The sequence below is a fragment of the Ostrea edulis genome, chromosome 4 (assembly GCF_947568905.1).
Source record: "Ostrea edulis chromosome 4, xbOstEdul1.1, whole genome shotgun sequence".
In the NCBI taxonomy this organism is placed as follows: domain Eukaryota; kingdom Metazoa; phylum Mollusca; class Bivalvia; order Ostreida; family Ostreidae; genus Ostrea; species Ostrea edulis.
The window spans coordinates 24,512,274-24,523,946 of record NC_079167.1 but is presented as its reverse complement, the minus strand read 5'-3'; the positions used below and the strand labels follow the sequence as shown (position 1 = coordinate 24,523,946).

General features: G+C 37.2%; 1 protein-coding gene across 1 annotated transcript in view; it reads left to right on the top strand.

Moving 5' to 3' along the window:
• Nucleotides 1-10,875, top strand: part of LOC125671614 (lipopolysaccharide-induced tumor necrosis factor-alpha factor homolog) — a 12,181-nt gene extending 1,306 nt beyond the window's left edge. The window contains exons 2-3 of the mRNA XM_048907445.2: nt 3,075-3,243; nt 10,673-10,875. Of these exons, the coding sequence (XP_048763402.1) occupies nt 3,075-3,243; nt 10,673-10,781 (278 nt within the window). The 3' untranslated portion in view covers nt 10,782-10,875. The remainder of the gene's footprint in view (nt 1-3,074; nt 3,244-10,672) is intronic.
• Nucleotides 10,876-11,673: the final 798 nt, after the last annotated feature.

The following is an 11,673-nucleotide window of genomic DNA, read 5'->3' as shown; positions in this document are numbered from 1 at the left end:
ACTTAACAATAGTACATGTATTTGTGTTTCCTCATGCTGCACGCTCTGCTTTGCTGAGTGGGGTCAATTAAATGAACAATGTAGAGGTGAAAAATGTCATTTATTGAAAATGAAAAATATATAAACCCCGAAATGGGGATCAGACTAACAGCTAACCACACAATACGAAATGGTATTTCAATATGCTGAACCTCTAAAATTACAGATGCACAATGAATATGTACAAATATACACATTACATAAAGTATACAGCAAAAATATGGCACATCAAAAGTAAAACTGCCTAGTATACATGTCCAGATGCAGTTAAGGTAGGAAAGCTTGGGTGGTGGTGGATGTGCTGAAAATTATTATTTTCACTAACGTTGATAAAGCGAGAATGATCAAGTACTGAATAGTCCCTTACCAACCCGTATCAAATCACGTGATCATTGGCTCTTAGCATCAAGGGGGGGGGGGGGGTGAAATTCAACCCTGGAAAATTTTGGGATTGCGTAAATAACTGCAGAACAAACCTCACGGGCTTAAAAATTGGAAAAATGTTTCACTCATATGCCTTCTTGCCGCAAATATTGACCTGTGCATGTCAATCAAGGCAGCGATTTTTTTTCCCTTATATAACTGGTACCGATAAACGGTACCATTCCCAATGCCAAAAACCATTGATTTTTCCCAATTTTGAGACTAAAAATTCCCAATTCACTACTTCTTGTTTTGTTTTCTTTTTTCTTTTCTTTTCTTTTAGTTAAAATCATTTGCCGTTACATTGGTAGAAAATTCCCAATTTGTTCGATTTTGACGCTATTTTTCCCAATTGAATGGGTACCGGTACCAGTACCAGTGGGTAGAAAAAAATCACTGCAAGGTCACATCATTAGAGAGTCCTTTTACATGCAATCCTAGTGAGACACGGGATTTCAACTTTAAAAGACCTTTGACCTTTATTTCTGGTGTCAGTCGCTTGGCGAAGGAATTTAAGACGTCTTGAGATGAGCTTTACTAAGGAACATTGTCCAAGTATCGATATTCAAATGATAAATTTATTCCTTTTAATGATCCCGTGATGATCTGTGTTAGAATAGGTCCACAGTACCCCTTGCTAATCGTAAGAGGCGACTAAATGGGGCGGTCCTTCGGATGAGACTGCAAAACCCAAGGCTCCGTGTCACAGCAGGTGCGGCGCAATAAAGATCCCTCCCTGCTCAGAAGCCGTAAGCGCCGACCGTAGGCTTAAAATTTGCAGCCCTTCACCGGCAATCAATGGTGATGTCTCCATATAAGAGAAAAATTCTGGAGAGGGACGTTAAACAATATACAATTAATCAATCATTGCTTTTAATGTATGCCGATGACATGGTTATCATATCCTCCAGAGGGTTTACCAAAAAACTGTTAGACACTCTGAATAAATGTACTAATGAGTGTAAACTAAATGTTAATGTACAAAAAAAACACAACGAAATTGTTGTTTTCAGTAATGGAGGAAAGATTAGAGAAGATGAGGCGTGGTCTTATGATAATTCATGTTTAAATATTGTCAATGAATTTAATTACCTTGGCATACTGTTTGATTATAATGGTAAATTCCTCAAAACACAGAAACATGCCGCAGAACAAGGGAGAAAAAAGCATTTTCGGTTTCCAATAATTTGAAAAAGATATTCCTTTAATACAGAAACACAATGTTACATTTTTATACCTATGTCAATACTGTTTTATTATATGGTTCAGAAATATGGGGTTTTCACAAAGCTCGAGATGTTGAAAAAAAGTGCATGTAGGTTTTTATAAAAAGCTTATAGGAGTATATGTAAATAATAAAACCTGTAATAATTTAGTTTACTGCGAATTTGGTAGGGTTCCGTTAGCAATCAAAATGAAACTTTGTTTTCGATCAAATAACTATATTTTAAAAGCATGTTATGATGAACGAGTTTTCTGTAATGATAGTTGGACTGTACGCATTCAAAGAGAACTGGCAAAGCTAGGTTTAACTTATCTTTGTTCCAGGAATGTCTCAAATGTAAATAATGATACTTAGTTAATCGAACAACGTGTGATTAATTTATGTTTACAGACATACACATGTATCAAATTCACCAAAAGGTTTTTTATATCAGCATTTTATTGATAACTTCTACTTTTTTTTTTCTTTTTTTTTTTTTACAGTTTTACTTAACAAAACCCATTGACTGTTCACAAATCTTTTATTACTCGCTTTAAGAACTTTATTTGATAAATTGAATGTAGAAGTTGGAATACATAATAATACTGTCAGAGAACGACGGTTATGTACTGTTTGTGAGCTAGATGATATAGAGGATGAGTTCCACTTCATTTTAAAATGCCCTCTATATGATGACTTGAGCAAAAAATATTTTATACAAAACCCAGCGTTTTCAAACTGATTAAACTACTCTGTTAAAAATACTAAAGAACCGATTAATTTTGGGAAAATTACTTTCATACTCATGCTCTAGTACTCTCCCCTGATCCCACCTCTGGTGTGTCCAGGGGCCCGTGTTTGTCCAGCTATCTGTTTTGTATTGCTTATAGGAGTTATGAGATTGATCACTGTTCGTTATTTTCACCTCTCATATGGTGTGATAGGATTTGTTTAATCTAAATTGTACATCATTGTAACATTGTTGTTTTCTTACTCTCCACAATGTCACTATTTGTTTGTATAATTGTATTTACGTATATCGAATGAGGCTGTGGCTCACGGAAATAAAGAATCGGAATCAGACGCCATAGGTTTGACGCGGCGACGGGCCACTCGCTGCGATCGCCATTATCAAATGATGATACAGACCATGATTTTGAAAGTCCCATCGAACGTTGGTACTCTATTTACTCTTGACCGGCGTTCTGATTGGATGATAGTGTATAATTCTTACTGTAAAATCCAATTTCGTCGGGAGGGGGCAGAAGAGACTCTATGTATCGCTGCCTAATCCTTATTATCTTACACATAATAAACTATTGTTTAAATTAAGAGACTCTATGTATTGCTCTAGCAGTTCTCTCTCAGACATGTTTGCGTGTTCAGTGTGTGTTTGATATAACTTCAGCTCCGCAACAACAGCCGCAAGTCATCACTGTCCAGTCTGCAACTCCAGCTTTTAGGGACATCCCGGTATCCATGGTGTGTCCGCACTGCAACCATCAAATTCAGACGGCCATTGCTTTTGAAAGCGGGACTCTAACCTGGGTCATATGCGGAGTGCTGCTCCTGTTTGGGTATGCATTTGTATGTGATTGCCACAGGTTTCATTTATTACTTATGAGAAAAGGTTGAATTTTCGATAAGCTTATTATGAGAGCCTTTGTTAGCGTCCAGGAAGTAAAATTACATGTAAGCATTGACTGATTATATTGTTATAACAACAACGTGTGTATGGAGAAATTTTCTGTGAACTTTTCATTACTTCTAATTAGATAGAACTCGGTCAATGGATGTATAAACAAAAAACCACATTCTAACATACGTCAGTTACATCAGATGAACAACTACATTAAATGATAAGCAGAAACGATTTCCTATTTGAAACAACTTCGTTTGTTTTATTGATCATATCGATATATTGGGCGAGTCACTCTCGTCAGTTTGCATAAAACCACACATGTAAATGTTTACACAGTACTTTGTTGCTCATGGGGAAACAGACGCATACACTTGATTGATTGAATGTATATTATTTAACCTCCCTCTCGAAAAATGTTCACTCATATTGAGACGTTACCATTGCTGGTAAAAGGCTGCAAAATTTAGGCTTGTGCTCGGCGCTTACGGTTCTTGAGCAGGAAGGAATCTTTATCATGACACACCTGCTGTGGCACGGGACCTCGGTTTTTGCGGTCTCATCCAAAGGACCGCCCCGTTTAGTCGCCTCTTACGACAAGCAAAGGGTACTGAGGACCTATTCTAACACACACACACACATGAAGTCAACTATCAAATGCCTTGAAATATACCCTCCGTCGTTCTTGTGTAACTAGCAAAGAAGCCGCAATATTAATACTATATAACATACCCTATATATTCTTGCTACAGTACAATATGTCAAGTGCCCTGGGGTAATCCCAAACCCTATTTCATAATTGTTGAAATACATTTAAAACAACTGAGGTCATGACCCCTAAACCATATAAATTCCTGTTTGTTGTACATATCAAGATGCATTGAGTATTCTGATGGGCAAGTGCCCCAGGGTCATCCCAACCCCCATCATGTTTTAATTGTTGAAATATATGTATAATGGTTGGGATCCAACCCTAAACCCCAAATTTATGGATTGGTGGATTACATTTGCTTTTTAACCCTTTCATAATAAAAAGCATTAGAATGTTTTAATGATAAATGCAAAGATCGAATCACTAAAATCTGTTTGGCGTATGAACAATGTCGTCTGCATTTCGACCCACAGAAACCGGTAATTCTGTCTGTAATAATAGTAGGTCTCTATACAATACCACCCCCTAAAAAATTATCATTACCCCTTATTAGGGGTTGGCATGGTATAGACCCCTACTATAATTATTGCAGAAAAAATTACTGGTTCCTGAGCTTGGCCGCACGCGTGCAGAATGAAAGCAGCTTTGTTACCAATTCCCGTCGCAGACAACATAAGTGCACCCCATTAGATGCCGAGGAACATTGATTTTATCTCGAATGTGGTAAATACTACCTATCACACACAAGAAATGAATCCAAATGCGGGATTTTTTCAACCATTATTTTTTTCAGCAATTGTACTTTCAATTTATCGAAGTGACAACATTGCAGACTGGCACCTTTAGTAGTCATGCCTACGCTGATTATAATTAGATAAATTTAAAAAGATGTGAACTGTTTAAAGTTTAGATTGTACAACTTTGTTGATAATTTGATGTTTATGATATTTAATTAAAAACCATTCAAGAATTGATTATCAAATTTGTTCAGCATTTCGCTCTTTTCTTTTACCATATGACATCAAATGTTCCGTTAATCGCAACTTATCCAAAGAATGACGCTGGAAATTTAAGATATAGATAAAAATTGCACATATTAAAAACAGTAATAAAAATGTAAATATATGCAATGAATTATTATATTTTGAAAGATGTAGTATCATGACTGCAACGGTGTGTGCATACAAATTAAATAACGCGCGGTATGAAAATTTGTTTTCACACACTTTTGCAGTTATAAGATTATATCTTTCAAAAATAATCATTCGTTGTTTAGATACATTGCACCGAGCACCAGGTTTTTGTTCGTCGTTTCTTCTCCCCAAATTCTCTTCAAAGTGAAAGAGAAAATTCCGAAAACTTATTACACAAAGGACACCACCATTTGACTACTGCATAAAATGTAGGAAGGGTTCTAGTAACCACGGTAGGGTGTTGTTTTTTTTTTCGAACCCCCCATTTGGGTCATACGGAGAAAATAAAAAATTCCGAAACCATACTGCACATCTACTGGGCACCATCTAATCATATTCCAAAAAGATTAATTGGTTACTGCCTAAAATAAAAGAGGAGTTTGAGGAAGAAGAAATTGTGACAGACTGACGGACAAACCAGGGTAACAACAATATATCCTAACTTTCTTTAGAAAGTGTGGGTATATTAAGGAAAATGATATTAAAAGTAAAAACCTTAAGGGCATGGACTTATCCGTTTTCAACATGGTTTAAATGCATTAATATCAAGTGTATACAAGATCTCGTGAGATTATAGTGAATAATGGTTTTATACATGTATTACGGGTCTCGTATTCATTATATTCATGTACAATGTATTTGTGTGTATTCGATTGATTGATTGAATATTGTTTAACGTCCCTCTCAAGAATATTTCACTCATTGGAGACGTCACCACTGCCGGCGAAGGGCTGCAAAATTTCGGCCTATGCTCGGCGCTGAGGGCCTTTGAGCAGGAAGGGATCTCTATCGTGCCACACCTGCTGTGACACGGGATCTCGGTTTTTACGGTGTCATCCGAAGGACCGCCTCATTTAGTCGTCTTCTACGACAAGCAAGGGGTACTAAGGACTTTTCTAACCCGGATCCCCACGGGATGTGTGTATTTGATAAATCGTGTATTTCAATTGTCATGTAAAATATTGAAATACATGTAGATGGATACTAGTAAATAAACTGTGTACTTGTAAACTACGTCTGACGTATATTTAAAGTGCGATGTATGGCCAGCTGGATATAATCCGTACGTAAGGTGTTGACCTTTAATTCGCAGACATGGGGTTCTTGCCAAATATTATAACACAGATCAAGCTATTTTTAAGGAATGTGCGAAGTATATATATCTAGGGGTCCATGTTTGCCCAGCTCTCTATTATATATTCCTTATGGGAGTTATGAGATTGATCACTTTTCATTATCTTCATCTTTTGTGTCTATATATACGTCCGTCTTTAGGCGGGACGTATTATGGTACAGCGATATCTGTACGTCCGTCCACCTGTTTGGGGGTTTCTGTCTCTGTCACACATCGAGCTGAAACTTCTTTGTGGGTCACTCTAAATCATATTACAATTTTTAATATATCTTAATCTCCCTTACAGGATTTTTGGCACTCTATTTGTTTATGAAAGTTAAATGATTTGTCCGTCTTATTCATCCCACGTTTGTCAAGTGAAGACTTTTTTATTTTGAAGAGTGTTTGTATGGGTATTGAAAGTTTGATTTTCTCTCATCTTTGAGAAAATTACAGGTTGTTGAATTTAGTCAGTTTTGAAAGGTGAAGATAACGAACAGTGATCAATCCCATAACTCCTATAAGCAATACAAAATAGAGAATTGGGCAAACACGGATCCCTGGACACACCAGAGGTGGGGTCAGGAAATAGTTCAAAGTGAGTACATGTACATGGTTTTGTCCGTTTACCTTTGTAGACTTTCGATGTTTTACACTGAAAACAGTTTTATTGCTGCCGTTTGGAAATAAAATACAATCATGTAGAATGTTTCAAAGATACCTGATAATTACCTCAATATACTGACAACCGATTATCACGTGAGCTCATTGCAGATTCTGTCAGCATATTTTGATTTGATTTTACGTTTCTTAGGATGGCTGGTACACTACGAAGGGAGGAGGGATAACAAACGTCTGAAATGTTAAACAGGGAGTAATGATATGATGCAATCTAACTAGGTATAGGGTATCCATACTGGTTTTTGAGAAATAATTTTTTTGAAATTCAGATTTTTTTTCAAAGTAGGAGAGCCTCCAATATGATTTGAACGTAATCTAACAAGCCAAGATTCTATGTCATTACCGATCTCTTGTTTGTAACATCCCCAGACTACCATATAGTATCCACAGTGCATTCTAAAAATAAACACTCTAAAACGTGAATCAGGAAGGTCACTCGAAATGTTAAAGTCTCTTCTGTGTTTCCGGTGTACACCTGTATAGGGATTCTTATAATGTGCAACAAGACAGTGGTCAGTTCTCGTACACATAGCATCCTCATACACACAGCATTTCAGGAATTCTTTCAATTCATTTAAAAAATAAATTTCTTTAATGAACATACATGAAGGGTCAACTGTCACGCTTTACGCCAGCATACTTCATGAGACATTCTGCTTTCAATTCCCAGCCGTTCAAAAATATATTTATTAGTATTCAACGCACAATTTTCACAACTACATCGCATTCATGAGGAAATAGCTATCATTACAGTAGGTAAGGCTATCAATTGCAATGTACAACGTTACATTATTTGCATGTGATATTTTCTGATAAAGGTGTTGGTTGGACTGCTCCTATAATCTGTCTACATTACATTTCTGTTGAACGTACTAATTGTACTGTTTTCTGTTCTAGGCGCTGATGCCGTTCTATATTGAATTGTTAGTTATTCTAGTTGTTGATCGTATCGTTGTTTCTGTTTTAGTCGCTGATGCCGTTCTACATTGAGCTGTTAGCTATTCTAGTTGTTGATCGGATTGCTGTTTCCGTTCTAGGCGCTGATGTCGTTCTATATTGAAATGTTAGCTATTTTAGTTGTTGATCGTATTGTTGTTTCCGTTCTAGGCGCTGATGTCGTTCTACATTGAAATGTTAGCTATTCTAGTTGTTGATCGTATTGTTGTTTCCGTTCTAGGCGCTGATGTCGTTCTACATTGAAATGTTAGCTTTTCTAGTTGTTGATCGTATTGTCGTTTCCGTTCTAGGCGCTGATGTCGTTCTACATTGAAATGTTAGCTATTCTAGTTGGTGATCGTTTCGGCGCTGATTAGTCTGATGTCCTTCTACATTGTTTTGTTTACTGTTGTGGGTACTAATTAGATTATTGTCTCTTATTGTATAAGTTAAGCTATATCAGTTGCAATGTTTCCTGTCGAAGATGTTGATTGCATTGCTGCCCCATGCCGATCTACAATGTACCTTTTTCCTGTTGGGTTGCTACCTTAAACCCATTTCACATCGATGGATGTAGTTTGCTTTTGTAGTTAGTTTAGATTCCATTTTGTTCAAATCATGGCCTAGGTACTAGGATGGGACCTCAAATTTTTAAAGGGAAATTTATAGGGAAAATATTTTAAAATCTTATGAAGTCTAGCAGAGTCATTATTAGTCATACTGATATGCAAACATTTTCAGGTAATGCACATTTTATTTGTAATCATTGGCTCCGAGGAACACAAAGGGGGATTTTCACATGGGGATATATAGGCGAAATATTTTAAAATCATTTTCTCCAGAACAGTGGGGTCATTATTAGTTATGATTAATATGAAATTATCCTCTGGAAATTTAGAATTGAAGATCAGTCTTCCACATCTGCTTCGTACTTAGATATTTTTATTGAACATATATATTAACGGCAAAATAACAACTCTACTTTATGACAAACGGAATAGCTTCATCTTTTCCATCGTTAAATTTTACTTAGCAATATTCCAATATCACCTGCACATGGTGTTCATTTCTCTCAATTTATTCGATACATAAGAGCTTGTACTGCATATGATCAGTTTTTATATCAAAGCAGGCTAGTGACAAACACGTTGATATTACAGAAGTTTCAACAATCTCGTTTAAAGTCAGCATTTGGTAAATGCTATGGTCCTTATAACGATCTAGTTTGCCAATACAACCTGCCATTGGATCAAATGCTGTCATGGCTTGTTTTATACCAATTGTTAGGTCGTTCTTTACACACTGAGTTTGACTACGAATTAATTCGTTTACTTGATCAAGATATAGGGCTTAGGGGGTGAGACCGGTCGACAAGGGATGCTTACTCCTATGCACCTAATCCCACCTCTGGTATGTACAGGCGTCCGTGTTTGCCCAACACTTAATCTTGTATTCCTTATTGAAGTTATGACATTGACCACTGTTCGGTATATTCACCTTTTCAAATCATGACCCCTGGGTAGAGTAAGGCAACAACTTTTTATATGGGTATTTTAGAAGGGAAGTCTTATAAAAACCAGCAAGGCCATAAATAGTCATATTATACAAACATTTTCAAGTAATGCAGATCATGCCCCCCTGGGGGTAGGGGACCACAATAGGGGATCAAATTTTTACATGGCAATATGTATGAGTATAGTTTTTGTGGAAAAATAATCTCAAGACCAGCAGGGTCATGATTTGTCAAGTTATGAGATTGATCACTGTTCGTTATCTTCATATTTCATGCACACAACCCAAGGTAATGCAGATTCAATTTTCTTCAATTCATGACCTGAGAAGAAGGTAGAATGAAGTTATAATAGGGGATTACATTTTTACATCGGAATATGTAAAATCTCTAAATTTTTCTTATTAAAAACCCACTGATTAAATCTGAAAATATGCAATTATTGCAATGTAGTGCAGCTTCATATTTGACTAGTGTTGACTTAAATAGGGAATCAAAGTTTTACTTGATAATACAAAGGAAATGAAAATAATTCCATGGGCACTGGTGTCATACTATATCATTATCAATAAACAAACTTTTTTATATTAAGGTGGATGTCCGTCGGATGGGACGTTAAAAGGGTGTCCCGTGTCAAGGATCACAACCCCCTTGGCACGCAGAAGATCGTTTCGCGCTCAAAATCACACTGCCTCTCACCTTTGCTGCCGCGGGTTCGAATCCCGCTCGCGCCGGTAAGTGAGAAAGTTTCCCAGTTTACTTGCGGAAGGTCGGTGGTCTCTTCCCATGAACATGTATATGGGTTCTCTCTTCCACCAATAAAAACTGGGCGCCACCAGATAACTGAAAAATTGTTGAGTGTGGCGGAAAACATCAATCAATCAATCCTGATGTTCGAAAAAGAGTAAGCTCAATTGGGGCCGTCAGGGAAACTCAAACACTCACAACCAAACATAATTCAATTAGTTAACCGCCGTAAAATGGCTGAAATATTGCCAAAACGGTGTAACACCTCAATCAACCAATGTATTAAGGTGGATGTTTTGCATGGACCCTGAGGTAGTAGTAAGTCACTACCGCAATGGGCTAGGTTGGCGTCATAATATGAGTTAAAACTTGTCATGGTATTAAAGAGGGTAACTATCTCATAAAAATTTTCTGACGCAGAACATTGACTCAGGTGAGCGTTGTGGCCCATGATCCTCTTGTTAATGTTTCTGATTTAGGTACTGGTTGGCCTGCTGTCCTATACCGTTCTACATTGTAAAGTTTCTGTTGTAGGTGCTGGTTGGGCTGCTGCTTGATACCGTTCTTCATTGACGGGTGTAAAGATTGCATTCACACCTGTCCCAGTTGCAATAATGTGGTCGGAAAGTTTACCAGGTTGTGAAAATCCACACGGAAAAGTGTATTCATTTCCATTCATTGAGATGTTATTATTGTATATTGACAATACACATTAAATTACAAAGCTTTAAAGTAAACGTGGTATGTAAATTTTAATCTTTGAGCACATCAATGAAAGCAAACCACTAATACTTTTATATACATATCTATATGACGAAGCATGTTATTTTAATTTAGCTAGTGTTCTGTAAAATAGTATTTTGCGGGTTTTTTTTGTTTGTTTGTTGTTAAAGCTATATATGCCGTAATCTTTGGCTAGTACCATAGGAATGAAAAATATGTTTTATATCAAGCTGTAGAAGTTGCACACTTTGTGCAATTTAACGCAATCGGATTAAAAAGTAAACAAGCTAATTTTCTAATTAATTATGTATTCTCCGAGTCGGATAGAAAACGCCCCATTTCGAAATATTCATGACCGCGTGATGTAGCACACGAAATTCCGAAAGTCAACGTTGCGACGCGAAAGCGTGGACGGCCTGCAGGCTGTTGGCGGGACACATACAGTCCAGTCATATGAAAACAGGATAGAAAGAACCACTTTGAGCAATGGAGGGGGAGTTCAATTTCATGTCTTACATGGAATCACCATTCAGTACGATTACATGCAAGGTGAGGATAACGAACAGTGATCAATCTCATAACTCCTACAAACAATACAAAATAGATAGTTGGGCAAACACGGACCCCTGGACACACCAGAGGTGGGATCAGGTGCCTAGGAGGAGTAAGCATCCCCTGTTGACCGGTCACACCCGCCGTGAGCCCTATATCCTGATCAGGTAAACGGAGTTATCCGCAGTCGACATCAGTGTGCCAACAACGGCTTAACAATCGGTATGAAACACGTCAGACAGCATTTGACCCCATGCGAG